General features: G+C 43.8%; 1 protein-coding gene across 1 annotated transcript; it reads right to left on the reverse strand.

The window, feature by feature from the left end:
• Window positions 1-2,932: 2,932 nt before the first annotated feature.
• Window positions 2,933-11,223, reverse strand: actr10 (actin related protein 10). The gene is made up of 13 exons (XM_041958660.1): window positions 11,041-11,223; window positions 9,755-9,827; window positions 9,585-9,667; window positions 9,343-9,451; window positions 8,641-8,748; window positions 8,177-8,244; window positions 7,906-7,985; window positions 7,130-7,165; window positions 6,434-6,513; window positions 6,227-6,300; window positions 5,893-5,974; window positions 4,180-4,381; window positions 2,933-4,040 (listed from the first exon to the last, which is right to left on the reverse strand). The coding sequence occupies exons 1-13, from the start codon at window positions 11,115-11,117 to the stop codon at window positions 3,859-3,861; spliced, it is 1,254 nt and encodes a 417-aa protein (XP_041814594.1). The 5' UTR covers window positions 11,118-11,223; the 3' UTR covers window positions 2,933-3,858.
• Window positions 11,224-19,726: the final 8,503 nt, after the last annotated feature.

Consider the following 19,726-nt stretch of genomic DNA (forward strand, 5'->3'; position numbering starts at 1 on the left):
ACTGTGTAATTGATTTGTAAACTATTGTCAGTGAATGTGTCTCCAATGTGTGATTTTTCAAATAAAAGGAAGAATTTGTTGTTTCTTTAAGGATTGAGTAAATTGTCCTTCTTCAGCTAAACTGAAAACACAGATACATGGTTTCACACACACACACACAAATCTAAAACTACACAACACGCATTACAAAAAACGTAGAAGTATTCTTGTTTTGTCGCTAAGAAGCTAAAAGACGGTGAGATGGTGCCTTCAGGTCCCCTCATTCTTTTGTCCCGGCCTGATTATGATCATGAAATCCTGTGAGGCCACTGTAAGAGGCCCTCTCTGTATCTCTGAACTAACTGCCTGCCGGCACATAGCTGCTCCGGGTCCACTTCTGGATGTGGTTCCTGGTCTAAGCAGTCTGGCTCCCCTGCATTGTCGATGCACTTGGGCCCTCAGAGTGTTGCCTGTAAAGCCTTGGCACAAACGCAGCAGATCTGAGGTTATCAGCACCGATACTGCAGGAATGAGCAGAATGTCTCAGAGGTATCCTCCTTCATTCCTGATTTTGGCATGTTTATAAACAATCATGTGTTTACTACAGATACCATATCTGTTATCATCAGCGTATGTCTGGTCTGAATACTATAAACAACTGCTGTATAAATTTAGCCTTCCTATTACACAATATCTGGCTTCTTATGGTTTGTAGTTGCTGTGACTTACAGCTAATGCTGATTCCTGATTGTGTTTACTCCACAAAATGACTTCCAGGTGCAGTGGGACCGGCCATGATTCTTGTTTGCTCGTTTTGCAGGGCGTGAATGACAAGCACCGAGGTGCTCCTACATTTATTAGGAGGGCTCAGATGTGCTCTCAGAGCCACTGTGATTTATGGGGTAATTGGGCTGGTGTGTGTTGAAAATCAGCCTCTGTGGAGGAGGTAACTGAGATGGATGGTGCGTCTCCTCTCACTCCTTTGCAGGTGATAGCGGAGTGGCTTGGTGCTCAAGTAGGAAAGTCATGTTCACGTCACCTTGAACAGGACATTACTGTATTAATTGAGTGCTTGAGTAGCGGGAAAACAAAAGAGAAAAACATTGTTCTCAGACACTCATAGAAGAGTTTGAACAATGTCTTAGTCCAATGCAGAATACAGATAGTGTGGAACAGCTATTTAATGTAAAAGTCAAGACTTTGGGCGTGTGAACTGGTTTTGAACTGGTCCTGGTCTCCCGATGAACGGTTTGCCAAGACTCCTTATAGGCAAGGCTCACCCACCTTCCGGGGGTTTCCCCTTCCACTCCGACTCCCAGTCTGATAGCCAGAGGTCAGACAGACAGCTGCTGCTTCCTGTCTATGGGAACCACGCTGATGCTCCAGTCCCAGCCCCCATCAAGGGAGGATGGGGTTTTCCTCAGCTGGAGCAAAGGCAGCAGGTGGGACTCCACAGCTCTGTGTCCTCGGATGTGGGCGAGGCTGTGGCTGTCTTCAGTTATATGGTCAGAAAAGGATCATGAGAGTGCAAACATTGGCCTGCATCCACAGGTAGGAGGTCTGCACTCCTTCTGCCTCACAGTCTAATATATCAACTCTAATATGACTAACAAAGCTCTTACTTTCCTCTTCAGAATCCCTCTGGGGTTAAAAGAGGCATCTTTTTTGACCCTACATCAAATGGAAACCGATAAAATTGAAAGATTGCCAGGTTTTAGCCTGGAAACCACAATTATTCACCTACAAATCACCAACATCCAATCGATGACTCCAGCCTGGATATAAATGGTCTTGTGGGGATGCTGGGCTGTATTGCTGCCACTGCAGAAGACCGGAGAGACAAACAGATGCACACCTCCTAACATCCATCTCTAGCTTGATCGCTGCAGTCTTCTCCTCCGCTCAGTGTTTGTGCCTATTTTTATGCCTGTGATCAGAATCCAAACTCTATCTGATTTCCCACACTTTCTTTCTTTTTTTTTTGCCAGTCTTGAGCTGCAGGTGCATTGTGGGTAACGCTACTGGTTCCCAAGCCCACAGTAGCCAGATGGACCAGCGCTGAGCGATGAATGTGACCCAAAAGGCCAAACAGATGTAACTCCATTCTGGGACCCACATACATGTACATTAAGAGTGCATTGGGGGTTTCTTGAATAACTCAAGCTGAATTAGGGAATAAGCTACACCCTGGACGTCATTATAATTACAAAAATACACAAATGAACACAAACATAAAAGCCTGGTGTGCCAAATCACCAGCTGATTGCTGCAGAACATGACAAATATGTCTGGATTGTTCTGATAGCATGTGGCTGCAACTTCCTGCACTGATTTTCCAGGTAAAGCTGATACAGATAAATGAACACGGCGCTCTGTTGGTTTAGACTTGAGATGTAAGCATTTCTTTGTGTTCGCTGTATTTACAGCCAGAGGGATGCTGGAAACCATTCCAGTGTTTCCTCCTACGCATTGTTAAGAAATTCAGAATGAGGTGAGGCCTGATGAAACGCGATACTTCACCCTGATGCTGTGAAAATTTATAGCACAGAGATTCAAGTGGGGGAAAAAATGATTTTAGCAGCACCTGAGGCAATGCTCTGGGAAAAAAGGAGCTTTTGCTGGGTTGACAGTTACAGTAAGGTGTTATTTTAACTACAACTTATTTGAAAACTAGATGTGACTCTAACTTAACAAATTTCATGTCTTTGCAGTTTATTACTGGAGGATCTGTAAAAGTGGGCTGTGGAGCAACGTCAACAAAGACGTTAGTCTGTAGATTTCCTGGGTTTTGGAAGTAAGTGTGTGGGCTGTTTCAAGACTGCACTGGGAATGATGCGAACAAAAGTAACTAATTAGCTCTTTCTTTACAAAATATAGTTAGTTAGTTGTTAAATTTTCTTTTTTTAAACCAACACCATTCTAGGAAAATAAGGACAGAGAAAGCATGTCTGATTGAATTCTGAATATTTATTTGTTGTAATAGTTGAATTTAAAGGTTACAGAGCAGGCATTGTTTGGAAGATGTTTGTCTGGAAACAACAACAACAACAATGGTCAACACACAGGTGATTTAAATTATTTTGCTTGATTAGAGCACTTCTCAGGGCTGTGTGGATATGTGCAAACCATGACTGACACATCTCTGACCCTCCTGTAACACAGAACTCCACCCTTCTTTCACACGAAATGCTGTTAAGTGGCTGGAAGAACTGAAAGCACCTGTGTGAGTGTGCAGGGCCTTCATTAAGTCCAAACAATAAATAGGTACTTTTTTTTCCTTCTTTTTCTTTTAAAGCTCCATGAGACATCACCGTTAGAATCCACATTTTAGATTCATGATTTCAGATTTCCACACTCAAACGTCACACTGGTTTTCTTCAGAGTGGAGCAAATTTTCTCTCGTTTTGTTGACAAATGCATGACTGAAGCTCAACTGGGTCATCGTCGGAAAGCATTTCTGCTGTGTTTTCAGATCAACTGCCAACAAAATCCAGAACAAAGAGGAGCGAGAGTGAGCACGTACAGGTTCAGCGTCTTGCTCAGTGAGACTTCAAATGAAACAGGAGACATGGCAGAGTGTAGCACAGGACCTATTTGAAATTCTGGAACTGTAAGCCCTGTAGAATATCAATGTAACCGCCTAAAATCCTGATATCTGTTCAGTCTGGTGAGGTCAGAAACCAGGTCACCCGATCATCAGTCCACAGTCAGTGCATACAAAAACATGGGTGTGACTACTAGACGTTGCAAACATCTGGAGCTGTTTGTGTAGTTAACACATTAACAAGATGTTACGTTTGTTGTTACATTTAGTGTTACAACTGTTCTATCAGGTAAAATAAAAGAGAGTACATTGTTTGAATGATGTTACAGCACAGTCTACTTCTCTGTGGAGAAGGCTCTCTTCATGAGCGGAGGAGGGGTCTTTCCAGCTTCGTAGAGAGACTCAGGAGGAGGGGAGCTCAAGCAGCACCAGTCTGGGATGCGGCCCGTCTGGTTGTAGTAGTCTCGAGACACCGACCTGCTGCCCAGGATATCCTGCAGCGCCCCGAAGATAGCGCCTGTAGAGCAGACGACGACATGAATACAGACAGAGCTTCCAAATAACATGAGAGGCAAACAATACCCTTTCAGAATCTTTTATGGGGTTTGAAGTATGCTGGGGAGGGCCAAACACTTAAATAAAATCTCATATCTGACCTCCGAGCCAGGCGGTGCAGTTGGGCTTGGCAGGTGGAGCATGTATGCGCAGGCTCTTGCTGGCCAGCACCTCGCTGTACTTGGGTTTCTCCACCAGGAGGCGTATCTCGGCCAGCAGCCGGTGCAGGAAACCCGGCAGCATGGCTGTGCCCCCGATCACCACCAGGTTCTCGGAGAGCACCTTACGTGCGTCAATGGGGCACTACAAGGAAACACATGCACATGTTTACTGAATTAGACTGTTTACGTAGGTGTCACGTGTTTTTCCATCCTGTCATGACAGATTAGAGGGGGAAATTCTATGTCCACAGCCCTTGCTGTGTGCACAGGGACATGTGTGATTACTTCTTTCATTCATTCATTCATTTTGCACCATCATGCCTTTTCACTTAACAGTTTATATGAAACAAATAAACCTAAACAATCACTATCCACTTCTTTTCTTTGTATCAGTTCAGTAGGAGCAAAGATGAGGAAGAAGGAAACAGCAATTCTTCACTACAGGACAATACTTTCTGCTTTTCAGGACAAGTGCACACTGAAACAAAAAGTGATGGGTGGGGGTAACTGAAGCAGCATTACTGCAGTACCCTCTCAAATGTGTAGAGGCCTAATGATGTATCAGTATATTCTGAGCAGAGAACTGCACAGATTAGGTTTAAATGTACTGCTGCTGCATTCTGAGGCTGTGCAGTGTCTGCTGCTGCTTCTCCTACTGAGATTAATTAGGCTGTAGTGTGCTGACTGGATTCCCACATGCAACCACACAACTACTCTCAGTTACATGGACCGGCCACAGCTGAGCATCACCATGGCAACCACACAGAGTCAAACTGTATGCTCAACTCCTATATGGAGCACAGAACTGGGCTGCTGCATTCTTCCTGCCAAAGATAATGAAAGGTTTACAGCAGTATAATTACAACTAATATCCATCAAAAGGGAAGATTACTGAGGCGAAATACAAATGAAATGATGTCAACTGAGGCACAACAGACGGTGAAGAGGGCCATGTAAGATCATACTATATATGTTGCCACGACATTCATGAGCTAAAACAGGTGAAAAAAGGTTTATGTTAGAAAAGGTGAGAGGTGTCAAGTTATTGTAATAACATCAATAACTCAATTAAGACTTTGTGAAATTTGTGTAAAAGACATATGATTCCAGTGCAGACAGAGACATTAGACCCTGTGATTAAAGTCTAGATGAAATGGCATTTCATGATTATCTAGCTTCCATATTGTGACATATTTCAGAGGACAGGACAGGCAGGCGGGATATAAGGTTGGGAGGAATTTTATTTGAATGTTGATGAGTGGACGTGTCATAACATCCATAAACGCCGATGGGATAGCAGTATCTGTCAGGAAGAGAGAGGCGATCCCATCGTATGCTTCATGTAGCTGCTGGAGAAGTCCACCGTAAAATGCCTTGCCTATAATCTGGAGCTGTCACAGATAGCACAAAGTGCGACACTTTGGATGGCATGGATTTCTTAGCAGCACAAATGGGATATTTGGATTAGTGAGAGTTAAGACTCTTGTTTCCTATCCAGGTTTGTTCCAGTCTTGACAAAGAAAGACTTCTGATGAAGTTGCCTCTAGTGTGTTCAGATTTCCACATTATTTACATTCAGACTGCGTTGGGTAAGCAGTTGCTCATAGGCGTGACACCTTGCCCTCACACATGCCAAGAATAGCTTTTCTATACCTTAACCAGGGCGTCAAGTATCAGAGAGGCCACACTCTTCTCTTCATTGTCCTGTTCAAACAGGATCTCCATCACAGAGTCTCTGAAAAAACACAACAGAAAATCTAATGAGTGACAGCTTGTTGACAGACAGAAATCCAAACACACAGTGCAGACAACGAACAAGTTAGAGGACACACGTACTGTCCCACAGAAGGACGGTACAGCGGAGAGACAAACAAGGACATTACACTTAAAAAATAAAATACAAAAACACATATGACTATCTCAGTCTGAAAGACAGAAAATAAGAACCTAATCTCTGGGTCTGTCAGCACATTGTTTGGTGAACTACCTGATTGATCCTTTGATGTGCAGGATTTTCTCACCATCCAGAGGGTAATCAACATCTGGAGGAGGGGCTGGACGCTAAAAACACATTCGCAAGAAGGAAGAAGTGTAAATAAATGTACATCAATGCATTGCTTAACGCAAAGAGATTTACAGACAGAGACAAGCTATGGCAACTAGCATAAAAACGAGAATAAAAACAACACTTCACCTCTGCTGTACCATCCAGGTTAAACTTGGCTTCCTGAATCTTGAGGCCTCTCTGCAGGTCACTGACAAAACATGTTCTGACTGCAGGAAAAAAAAAAACATAATCAATAAGCATGCATCCAAACTCTTACACCAATGTCCTCAAAGACTGTAGGCAATATTAATGACAGCTAGTGCCCATTTGTCCTCAATGGAAGTTTTAATTACATAACTGAAACAGGCTATTTTGCAGCACAAACCAATTAAATCATGCATCTGCATCATTGTGAAACACAAGTAAATTATTTGAATCATAAAAGTGAGTGAATAATGAGACTCAACAGAAACCCATTCTTGTATCATCGTAAAGGGTTGCAGCCTACAAATGCTGGTTACCAAGTATAAACAATGGGCTGCTCCGATATCCTGCAAACAGTCTTAAGTCTGTTTTTATTCAAGAAAATCATCAGTTTGCCTCCCATCCCTGTTGATAACATTTTGATGGCTCTGTTTTGTGAGTATTACATATCAGTGGAGGGATGGTAGCGATTAAGCAGCCCAATCTCGATAGAATTTTGTGTTGTTTTCTTTTGGGATGCTGCCTTTAAAGAGAAATAAATAAGACTAATCCATTGCCCTCACGGAAGCCATGCCAAACGTGCAGATTTGGAATGAAAAAAGCAACAACAATGGAACAAAAAAAACTTGTCAAACCTACCCTTGACATCCTCCACAGTCTCCTCTGGGATGGTCCCTGGAGCAAAAGATAAAAAAGACAAATGAATGAAGTGGAACTTAATTTTCTTCGGTTCACTTATGCAGAAATCAGCCATTTCTCTCACTTCACTTCCAAGTAAGATTTATGATGAGGCTGAATCAGCATTTGGAGTGTGTGTGAGCTGACACTGCAGCAAATGACAAGAGTCAAATACGACTGCTTGCTAAAAGAAAAAAAAAAAAAAAGGTCTTGGAACATTGTTTTTTGGTATTTTGTCACTACTGTCACATAAACAACTTAACAAATGATGGACTTCATATTTTGGGCATACTTTTGTCTCCCTGAATCGTGCACAGTGCAAAGGAATGTTCACAGAGAAATCAGCCCTTCTGTGATGACTGCAGAAATGCAGTTCCCTTCAACAGTCCAGTCAAGTGAGTCGGCCTGCTGTCTGTCTTAATTATTGATGCATATGTGTGAGCTGTAGCTCTCAAAGCTGAACATGATGACTCAGTCCTCGATCAAGTAAAAGTGTGGAGAGGAAACTCTAAAATAGACTGTGTGCATATGTATAATTCACAGATTGAGAAAGGAATTCACTCAAATTGTCACACAGACACTAGTTCTTATGAATAGTAAATGATGCATAATGGGTCAAAGCCATTATATTTTTCTGCTCTATGCTGTAAAACAAATCAGCAGCCCATATCAGAGTTACAAATTTAGCCATTAAAAGACAAAGACATACACAATTTATGGCATTTTTCTGTAATTACCAATGACGGCTGGTACGCTCTGTCCAGTGGTGGTGTCTGTGTCCACAGTGCACTGCTCCACAAGGAGTCCGTCTAATTCTCTACGGGAAATACAGACACATGCTAGGAAGCACATCTTAAAAACAAACAAACGAACAACAAAAAAGTTCCAGTTCACAGTACCAAGATTTTCAATCAACACAGAACAAAGCGTGAAATAGATGTGTTTCTTTTTATAGTAGACCCACGTGCAAAGTCACATACTCCTCTTAAATATGTTAGAGCTACTTACTTATGGATAGCTTTCCCTCCCAAAGGCAAAGCCTCCCAAGCTGGAAGAATAGGAGTACACTCATAAACCTGATTTCACAGTTAAGGAGGTCACATATAAATCCCAAACTCAAAGTTTACACACAAAAACCTTCATTATACATTCATACATTCACAAATATCAATAAAAGAGCACATCAGTTGTCCATCAGCAGTGAGACAGAATCTATGCACAGCAGTCTCAATTTCTGGCCTCACCACTCGTAGCCTTGCCCCACCTTGGATCTGTTTTGTCGCCATTTTAACAAGAAGGTGAATAAAGGGATTGGTGTGTGTGTGTGTGTGTGTGGTATCACGTCTCCATATTACTAACATGGATTGAACTGATTGTTGTGACCAATTGTCTCCTTTCGCTAATAGATCTATTATTATAGAACTAGCATTCCTTTAAGAGTCAAAGACTCCAGGGTGACAGGAAAAGGATACAGGCAGGACCAGCGTCTCTGTGTAGCCACAGTCCATCACCAGAGCAGAGTTGATACCCAAAGTCATGATGGCCATGAGGTGACTTGGGGCAAACAGCACAGAGGGCACCTGGAAAACACCATCAAAAAAATAACTCTTAACACACTACACTTTGTAGCTTAGACTTACTATTAAGCTTAAGTTAAAAAGACATGCATTACTGCTAGGGTATGAGATTGTGACGGTATAATAACCGTCTGAGAAAACATCACGCTTTCACTATATCACATTATCACTTTTATTATCATCATTATCAGTTACAATGGCCCTTAAATGAAATGGATGAAAACAGAAGGGTGTTCTTGGCTAAATAAATGGTTTATTATAATTTCACAAAATATTATGTTCTGACAGACACCTGATAGAAATTTGAAAGATTTTTTAAATACAGCAAATGTACATGTATGATACTACAGTATAGCATGAAACCAGTATACTGCTGCAACTCTAGTTGCTGTCAGACTGTCTTTATTCTTGTCAAACTTGCTACACTTTGAGTTGATGCAGAAATCACATTGTGGTTGTCAGTTTTATGAGCACAAAGCTAAACTTTTGTATGAGTTTCCAAAAATAAGTGGAATGAAATAAGCGCACTTGTCGAATCACTTTCTCCAAACATGTTCTGCAGCTTCTATAAAACACTGATCCGCCTGGTTTTCATACCTCAAACTGTTTGAAGAAAACCTTGGTGAGTGTCTCCCTGAAGTGAGACGGGCAGAGGATGGACTCGATGATGACCACTCTTCTGTCGCGAGGGTTCACCAGTAGGTGCCTGATTGACACAAGTGGGAAGACAAACTTTGATTTGCTGAGGCTGGACCACTCTTTCATCTAAAAGCGGTATATTGTATATGCTGTAAAAAGGATGTTTAACACTTTCTTACACTGAATAAATGATGTCTCACCTGAAGTACAGTATATGGATAAACTCTTTGAGGATGACATAAAGCTCTTCTGTGTTGATGTTGTACTGAACCACTTTGATGGCCTGAAAGTGAGACAGTAAATACCACATTAAAACATATTTCACAATTTCTAACCATCCCATCTTCAGCAAAGCACAGCGGCATCTCACCTGTTGCTGTCCCGGTTTCCGGATCTCGCTCGGAATTATGAACCTGGGCCCCGTTTCCCCTGCAAAGCCACATCTGCAAGAAAAGAAAACTGTCAGCTGAGCTAGTAGCAGATGCACAAAGAATAAACATATGGTAGATACTTAATCATATGATTGTTCAGTACTATTACTAGCAAAAGTAATGCAATCTGTAATTTTTTTTCAGTACTGGTGAACAAACCATGTAAACATGATCCAACATGGCAATCTAATTTTAGTGAAGAACAATCTTTATTTGAGGAATAAAAATTTGGTTCAAAGGGCCACTTAATCATTTTATGAAAATCCTTTTAGTGAGGGCATATAAATAAAATAACTGTAGCTCTGTTTCAAATGTTGTAGGAGAGTAAATCTAGACAAAGACATCATTCTTAAGAGAGAGCAGTCCTCTTGATCTTCATGTGACTTGCCTCTGGCCACTTTCTCATCTTTAATGTTTAATACCTTTGACAAAGATTGCGGTACTGAAGCCATATGCACTGCCAGTGAAATATATTACGAATATTATTGTGGCATTTTTGCAAAAATCTTCAGTAATGCGTTCATTGTAAACACCCTAAATGTGTGGAGATACGTAGGGTATAATGATAGCTGGCGTGACTTTTAGTGTCAGACAGCTTTCAGACTACCAGCTGCTAAGAGGCAACTATTTAGGTCAATCAAACAGCACAGCAGTCACTATGGGGCAGAACTGCATGTCACAACGGACAAATGAGATGAACCCGCTCCGGTCTGAGGAAACCAAATTTAGATTTGCTGATCACTTGGCCTTTTCCAAATACATCTTAAGTAACCCAGTTTCCACCAATATAATAAAACGCTTATCAATACCTGTATTTCTAGCTAGAGGATTCTAAAGTTTAGCTAGCTTTAGATTTAAACGGGTTCATTGTGTTAAATGCACCCAAATACAAATATGTAGGACGTTGAAAAACTGCGTGCTGTGATGGCAATGGCGTTCAGTGTCGCAGCTTTTTCTTTACTTATTGGATTTGATCTTAGCTCTAAATTGGCATTAGCGCTAGCTAAACAGTAGCATATCCAGCTAGCATTGACTGGGTGGCTACAGCAGTTACTACCGGTGAATACGACTATGTATCGTGTGTTTGTGAGGTTTAGCCCCTATATTAGACCTAGAGTGCCAGAGCACGGCGGTTAGTAAAGAAAACAAATATATAACGCTACAATAGCATAATGTGCTAACCGATAGGCTCTGTCAAGAAGGCACGCAAACGATTGAGACTCACTTTGTGTATGCTGCTCCCAAGTCAATGACGATCGCAGTCTTCTCTCCTCCGCTTCCCAACCCATCAAATAAGGGCATTTTATTAATTTGTCCTCCTTTAAGCACAATTAATGTTAATACTTAGCGCTGACAGTCGCAAATTTGCATCGTATCAAAAGGATAAAAAAAATCTGTTGTCTTCCGGTTGGGTTGGGTTGGGTCTTCAGAAACGTGATGACGTCACACAGTGTTGCCTGATCAAAATGTGCTCAAAAAGATAAGATCGATGGAAACTTTCTACTCAATTGGAACATTTCACACGAGACAACCAAATGCAGACTTTTCAAATAACAGAGAGTACAACGTGAACACGTGTTTAGAAGTAGCCTCCAATTGCAGTCCTGTCAGAGATTTTAAAGGACATTTTCACTCTTGTTTTCATACATTACAGATATACTGTTGTGCTGTGTATTTTACATATATATTTAAAGCACTGAAAATCCCTGTGTGCAAGGGGAGGGCGGGATGGTGCTGCAACAATTTGAGTCCCACTGAATGAAAATGAAACATGAAACAACAACATTTTTTTAAACTTTTGTCTCTCTGACTATTTAAATACATGATGTAGCACTTGGATACTGATGGTGTAACCTCACTGGGCCACCACAGGGGGTCACTGGAACTTTAACGTGCCCCAACTGTAATTTTACTCCAGGCTTGGTGAACTGTCCATGTAAAGTTCTCCCATTGAGGCGAACGTCCCTGCCCCCATATGAGTAGCATTTCTGTGTGGCAAATGCAACGACAATATTATACCACTTGTTAAACAGTACTGCATCACCACACCATTAACTGTGTCACTTAATCCTGCCTATAGATATCCCACCTTGTCATTGGCTATGAACAATTTGAGTCCCTTAATTTGCAATGAAACCTTCAACATCTTTCAAACTAACTGGTTCAGAGTTGACAAACAATTAAGACCATGCAGTTGTGCAGACCCGCTGGATATGTAATTTAAGATTGTTACTTGCGGTTATGAAAATCTACATACACCACTACTTATACGAAGTGCGCATGCATGCACCTGCTTCTATGTTGTACTATATTGGAGTGAATGTGCTATTTGACTGGGCCAGTGCAGTCCGCTGTTTAAAAAACAATACAAAAATAAAATCTGGGAGATTATAATTGGGCATTGTAGGAACATGTGCATAATCACTGATACCCCATATGTCTACTGCTTGTTTTCCAGCACAGCTCTTTTCCAGCAAACACATCACAATATATCTTGAATATGCTCCATGTAGACAAAACCCCTTTTGTTAAAGTTAATTTGTGAGTGTCACATTGCACATGAGGCACAATCCCATTCAAAAGAATTCAAAGCTGAGATCAACATTTGGAACTTTTGGAAGTGTGGATATAAATCAGGGTATTGAAAAGTGGCACTTACAATAGTCAATAGTGTACAAACAATTCATCTCATATCAATTCTGCTTTTATTCAATTGGCACGTTAAGATTATTTAAAATGTCGCATTTGCCTCTCTTGTGGGTGATTACATTCATGTCGATCTAGCATTTTAAAAACAGTTTCATGTAATAATTAGGTTACAGCATAAGAAAGTGACAGTCCGGGAGAAAGATCGTGAATGATTCCGGTCTCCCCTGCTCTCTGTGTGAGCAGCGGGCGACCCTTCACTTGAGGTGAAGGAGCTGTCCATTCAGCACCACCTGGAGCCTCATGTGACCCTTTGGGAGAGTCGATGAAAAATAAAAGTGAAGGCAGTGAAAATGATGGAAGACTAGAAGCAGCATTGTTTATCACAACGCGGGTGTCAAAGCCGTCAGTCAGAGTGGATCCTGCGGACTTGAAGCATCTGGTGGCAGCTCGTCTGGAGCAGGCGGACATACGTAGAGAAGACTGAGTGACGCTGCGCTGCACAACAACAAGCCTCTCCTCCAGCTCGCTTTCCACACCAGACTCCCCTGAATGTGTATCCGCACGAACTGCATTATTTCTTTAGTTTTTAGTCGTTTTTGCACCCTGCGAGAGAAGCTGTGCGTCCTCCAGGCACATCGATCCGTCATGAACTCTGGCAGGTAAACGGCAGTTTTATATTTAATCGTTACCTCATGTGAATTTCGCTCTCAAACATCAGAATGTGATGGTGCGATGTTTTTTTGGGGGGGCTTCCAGTCTCTGCGAAGCTATGATGCGCTCCAGGATGGCAATTCTGTGCAGTCGAGATTGGGGAAACGTGATTCAACACCGCAATTTGTTGACAGTGCAAATGCTCGAGTGATTGTGTTGCCAGGTGGTGGACTGCACGAGCGCGCCGGGAGTGCGTTAGCTGTATTGATCGCAGGAGAGGTGCGCAGGCATGACAAGAGGGCTGTGTGTTGTGACATTGCCGGACCATGCATCATCATCGCCATCATCATCATCATCATCATCAGGGCTGGATGATGCTGTCTCTCAGACGTTTTGTCTGACTCGTGCAGTATGAAAGGGTGTCACCCTGTTAAAACCTCGCATGTCACGTCTCTCCCTTTTCCCCACAGCATCACAGACTATTAGATTATTAATGCCACTGTTTGCTTTGTTTTTAATCCGGTTTAGCATTTGATAATGTGCAGAGTCCTGCTTGACAATTGCCCTTTTTATGGTGATGCAGCTCTGTGTGATGTGAAAATGTAGCATTCATGGAGCCATCTCTAGAGGATCCGAGAGGATAGAAAACCTGGTGCTATTTATAGGTGAAGCGCGGAGGGGTGCTAAGGATTGCTGTGTCAGACTCTCTCTCTCTCTCTCTCTCTCTCTCTCTGTGCGCACCCAGCATTTCCCTCTATTTATACAAAATGAACAGAGGAGTCTGAGATGAAAGGGAATTTCATCCGAATTATTCAAAACGGTGCGACTGCAGCATCAAAGCAGAGGCAGGCAGAGGCTGCACAGTTAATCCTGTTCTCCGTGCTTGTCACTGGCTGCATGAAGTTCTCACGTTGCTTTCCGACCCTTTAATCTGCGGCTGCACACCTCGGTGAAGTGTCCTGTCACCTCGTCTCCCCTCGCAGACACCGCCACCTCTGCTCTGTGCGCGTGTCTGCGTGGGTGACAGGGCGTAGAAGTCGCCCCGGCTAAGCTTATTAGTGTTTGTCATTGTGCGTCCACTCTCAGCAGGCACTGAGACGAGACAGAGATGCTGATGTTTGGGACGCTCCATCGCCTCCTCCTGGCCGGGACCTGTCTATGTGTCTACGGAACCCCTGTCCCCCCTCACAGCGGCTCAGTCACAACTGTCGGGTCAACGCACACCACAGATGTGAAGTCTGAACCCTCAGATACAGAACATGTGACTGGCCTGATATCAGGTGCAGGAGGAGGGGCTGGCCCGCGTGGACGGCCTGAGGGGACAGCTCCAGTGACGCGCGCAGAAAACGGGGACAGCATCGCTGGAGGATCTGGGCCGAGTGAGGCTGGCGGAGCGGCATGGAGCCAAAGGAGCGCGCTAAAGAGGGTCGGGAGCGCATCTGAGATGGAAGACGCTCAGAGACAGTCGGAGGCGGCTTCAGTGCCGCCTGTTGATCCACAGGGCAAAGATGAGGACGCATCTGTCACCAGCACGTCCGTGTTCGGTCCTACAGGTGGGAGGAAGCAGTTGGAGGTAACCGTGAGCGCCACACGTTTGACGCCAGATGGATTTTCAGCCTCCTCCACAGCACCTCCACCACAGCTGAGCATCACGGCAAGGGAGGCCAAAGATCCAGAAACAGAAGACCTAGAAACAAGCTCCCCATCCTCCACAGATCCTCCAAATCCTGGAGAACGCATCCAGAAACCGACCTCCCACAGCCCCAACCCACGCTCCGCCTTTGTCTCACCTCGGACCTCCACACTTTTGTCAATTTGGGGCCATGAGGGAGCCACAGCATCCTCCCTCCCAGACCCCCTGTTGCCTGAAATCGGACCAAACTTGATGCCCAGAGAGGATGGACCAGAAAGCCTGTGGACTGAGGCGGCGAGGCCCGGCGGAGGTGAGTCAGAAATATCAGTGAAGCATCATTCATATGGGGGTAAAACCTCGTGTAGTACAATTATCAGTCATTCATTCAACGTGTTCAAACTCACAGGGGGGTGTACATGGTAAAGCTCTGCAGTCACCCCATCAGAATTCCCTCCACAACATTTTATTTTCCGGCTTGCTGGAGTTTGCAGGGTTTCAGGAGGCTTCATTAAAAAGCGGGGCGGAAATGAAAGCGACACGTCTAGTGGCAGAGATTGCCTTTGATGGCTGGCAAAGAAGGCGCTCGCTTTTCCACGCTCCACTTTGAACCCCAGCTGGGACCCGTGGCAGTCTAATTACTTTCTATTCCTGACTCCAGCCTGGAAAAAAAGAGAACACACACACAATTGCCAGGAAAGGGCTGGTGGCAGGGTGTGTTACACGAGTCTTTGGAGGATTAAACCCCTCTTTCTCTATATCTTTACCCCCCACCCCTCTTTCTTCCCCACCCTCCACATCCAGACTACTGTAAAGAAGCAGGCAGGTTATTATTCAGTGAGGCAGGAGAGGGAAATGGATTAAAAGAGTCTGCCTGAGCCAATATGTGTTCCTGTCGTCCACTTGGGGTTTGTCTATTTGTTGAAGCTTCCTCCCAAAAGAAAGAAAGAAAAAAAAATCAACTCCCAAAACGGCATTATGTAAAGGGAGTGCAGTCTTTATAAGCATTTTCCAGCCTACTTTAGAAATGCTTTGGACTAAAGGAAATGCCTGAGAGATAGGCAGTTTTTTCCCAGTGACAGCCCCCTCTGTGGCGGCTTCTTATCTAGAAAGAACCAGTTTTCAAACAATCCCCCTTTCATTGTGCCATAGCTGCATACTTGCTGTGCAAGTCCCCCTAATGAGAAAACTGCGGGCCCAAACAGGCACCTGGCTCAATGCACTCACAAAGCGCCACGTAGCTGCTGGTTTGCAATAGAAAACATGCACATTTTTTAGCTGTCAGCAAAGTTTTTTTTGGAGTGAAGAGACTGCTACACCCTCAGTGCGTCCTCGTTTACTCGCCCTAGTTCACTAACTGAACCGAGCCTGATCATAAAATCGTTTCCAGACTACAGTACTTCACTGACTTTTACCAACACAAACCTGCCATTTGGAGACTAGACAGCTCACCATTCAGCACCCCCTGACCCTCGTTCTTTGTACTTGTGTTGACACGATTGCAGTGGACACTGTGGTCCCGCTGTCCCAGGACGAAGCCACAGAGGGCACCATGTCATCAGAGGCCCTCCCTCTCATCTTCGAGCCTTTCGAGGATGTCACACCGGAGGGGTCGCCGGCCGAGGCAGCGGCAGGGGTCACACCGGCGCCCGGCAGCGCTCAGCCTCCTGCTGCCATGGCGACCGGAGGGATGCCTCTGTCGGACGTGGACCTGGACCAGCTGGTCACCGTGGAGACAGACAGCGACGGTCCCTCGCGCGCCCCGCCCCTGCTGATGCCAGACTGGACGTCACCTTGGCAGACGTCTGGCAGTGAGCTGCTGGAGCCAATCAGCTCCTCGGGTCCGTCTGTCTCGCCGCGGCAAGCCGGAACTGTGGCGGAAGATCATTCAGAGAGAGGTGAAGTGGCAGGACCAGAAACACTGAATGGAACAATTACTTAATGTACCACATGCATGATTTAGCCTTTTTCCCTACAAATCACTTGTTCTTCACATTACTGCCAACTATAACTGGCTTACTGAATGCTACATTTGTATGAGGATAGACATTTATATCCAGGGTTGAATGTGGAATAATAATGCCACAGTGGGCCTACATCGTGACGGTGCAGCACCATTTTTCTACTAAGAAAGCACACCATGTTTTGTTGGTTGTTTCAGTTTGATTTAAAATAATCCATGTCGGCAGCCTCAGGTTGAAATTCACATCACGTCAGCATTCATTTGAACTTAAACATCCTTGAATTTGCTTGAGAATCTATTATTCTATAACATCCTTGCTTATTGTATGCCTGAATTTCCAACATAACTTGCAATGCTGGTGTTTTTACATTGAGCATTTCTTAAACCACGTTAGAGTTTCTGTCCAGCACTTGGATGCACCAGGAACATATAGATGTGATATAGTAAATTAACAACTCTAACTTACTCAGATATCTACACATTTATTTTCACACGGCTTTGACATGCAAAAACATCAGTGTCTGCACAGACCACACATCTCACACATGATTATATGTTAAACTAAAGCTGTGAGTTGTTGCTGCAGCTGCACACACAGTGTGTGAAAACCTCTTCCACTCTTCTTTTCTCCTTGTGCCTTGTGATTTGTGACATGTAGGTGCTGTGAGAACACCAAACCTCAAGGAGAACTTGCCCACCACTGGGCCCTCCTCCTTCTCATCCTTCCAGCATGCTATGACAACAGTCACCATGGTAACCCATCAGCCGGTGCACAAATCCAGATCAGGGTTAGAGGAGATGGAGTCTGATGGTAGGACGAGTTTTATTGGCAACTGAAAACGATTTAATTTTAATTTCGATTTTCTTTTAAAATGTAATTTTTAATCATAAACCTGACACCTGTTTTTTTTTTTTTTTTTTTTGCTACTGAGAAGATCATTTTGCTTTGTTCCCCACAGAGGAGCCAGATGAAGATGAGGATGATGAGAACTCTGAGGAATCAGTGGAGGATGAGAGTGAAGAGGATCTAACAGAAACACCTAAAACATCCTCAACGCAGCCTCCGTACAGCCTCATCCCTCCACCTCCGGTCTGGGTTCAACGCAACCAGGGGCTGAGTATGACAGCATGGTTTCTAAAGCATTTTTTCATGAGCCTTGGAATTAAAAACAATTTCTTTATTGCTCATACATTCAAATGCTGTGGCCAGAAACGCAGAAACATTTAACCTGCTACCAGTATAAGGCACAAATAGTTTTGCAGGATGCTGCCCTGCTAAATCTGTGGCTCTTTTCTTCCAGTGCGGAGCTGGGTAGAGCTGATCAGAGAAAAGGTAAGACTGCCACCTGCTGTCCTCGACAAGTCTTAGTTGTCCATCACAAAATGCCACCTTCCTTCACTCCTTCTCTAAAGTGGTATTACGGATGAAGCTGACAATATTCTCTATGTTTCTTATTGTCAACAAATCCCATGAAAAGACCTGAACTAACAACAAATTAACTGTATCCAAAGCCAAATATCTTATTCCTCTGTGCCACTGAGCACCATTTTTATCCAAAAACTATTAAAAACTCAGTGAGCCTAACTGGTGCTCTGGGTAACATGTTCCTTCATTATCATAAATACTGGCACTGTAGTTTTTTTTTGAGTCAATTATCCGACACACACACCATCCTTAAATTATCACTAGAGCATCACATGTGTGTTACTCTGTGGCTGAAAGTGGCCCATAATAAATGAACCATTTACTTCTGTCTGGGAAAGTTTTGGTAAAAAAAAGTACAGTCACCAGCTTGGGGTACAAGAGAGCTTAAATGGATTTACCTGGATTAGACGTGTTCTCGACCCTGACGACTTTGCGTGTGCACCCTCGGCAGGCCGGTTATGTGTCTGGGATGCTGGCCCCTGTGGGCATTGGCATCACTGGGGCCCTGCTAATCGTCGGCGCCCTCTATAGCATCAGGATGATTCATCGCAAAAGGAGGAACAGCTTCAAACACCAGAGGAGGAAGGTCAGACAGCCAGAGGTCAATACCCCACTTGTATTTAACACTCATTATTGCCTGTTTCATTTGTTACTGAGGATCAGTCTCCTGAATTTACTTTTCGTCCCCAGCAACCTCGAGACCCTGGGACCAGCCGTCAGGACCAGGCCATGCTGCTGGCCGACAGCTCCGAGGACGAGTTCTGATGAGACCCTTTGGGGCCCCTTTTGTCTGTGACCAGTGGCTGATACTCTTGCAAAGGAGATTCAGCGACCACCCCCATCGCTATGACTACCGCATCTCCAATCACCCTGGGCTGTTTGGCCATGACTCATCTGGTCCACAGAGTGAGACAGAGTGTAGGGCACAATTTGCACAGGCTGCACAAAGGTCAGCTTTGTAACCCCCCCACCACCACCCTTTTCAAAAAGTACCAATGTGAGCACTTGTCTGAAAGCAGTCAGGTGATGTTGCCTCTAATGGATCAGCAGGGTTGGTGTGATGCACTTTGACATAAAAAATTATATTGCTGCTTGTAAAACAAATGCATTAGCAGGGTAGCTGACGAGATGAAAGTGTCGCTGGTGAATTGAAGTTTGGGCTTTGTGGAGATGAGGGGGAGCGTGTGGACCAGCAGGTTTTCTGTCAAGTAATAATAAAGGGCTGTAGAGGAGTTTCATTACATAAACAATGTAAATATGTGTACTGTATATGTAGCTGACTTGGGGTCAGTCATGGTAGTGTAAATAATGTTTTATTACTTGATACACACGTAGGCTATTTATAGGAATTGTTAAACATTTTGATGAACTGATTCACTTTCTTGCCGAGAATTAGATGAGAAGATCGATACCGCTCTCACTTGTGTCAGTTAGCTGGAGCTAGCAACCAGTAAGCTTAATTTAGCATAAACTTAGCTAGCCTGGCTCTGTCCAAAGGTCCCGAAACCAGCCTACCAGCAGCTGTTAAAACTCACTAATTAACCTGTTTAATTAATACAAAAACATGGAGTCTCTGCTGGATACCTTACAGC

The sequence above is a fragment of the Chelmon rostratus genome, chromosome 18 (genome assembly GCF_017976325.1).
Source record: "Chelmon rostratus isolate fCheRos1 chromosome 18, fCheRos1.pri, whole genome shotgun sequence".
NCBI classification, from domain to species: Eukaryota; Metazoa; Chordata; class Actinopteri; order Chaetodontiformes; family Chaetodontidae; genus Chelmon; species Chelmon rostratus.

Excerpts from the sequence above, each read along its gene's own strand:
- actr10 (XM_041958660.1), bottom strand. The coding sequence starts at position 11,117 with ATGCCCTTATTTGATGGGTTGGGAAGCGGAGGAGAGAAGACTGCGATC. Across the intron at positions 9,828-11,040 it reads TTGGGAGCAGCATACACAAA|ATGTGGCTTTGCAGGGGAAA; the intron begins GTGAGTCTCAAT and ends CTTTTCTTGCAG. Across the intron at positions 8,749-9,342 it reads TTTTCTTCAAACAGTTTGAG|GTGCCCTCTGTGCTGTTTGC; the intron begins GTATGAAAACCA and ends GGTGTTTTCCAG.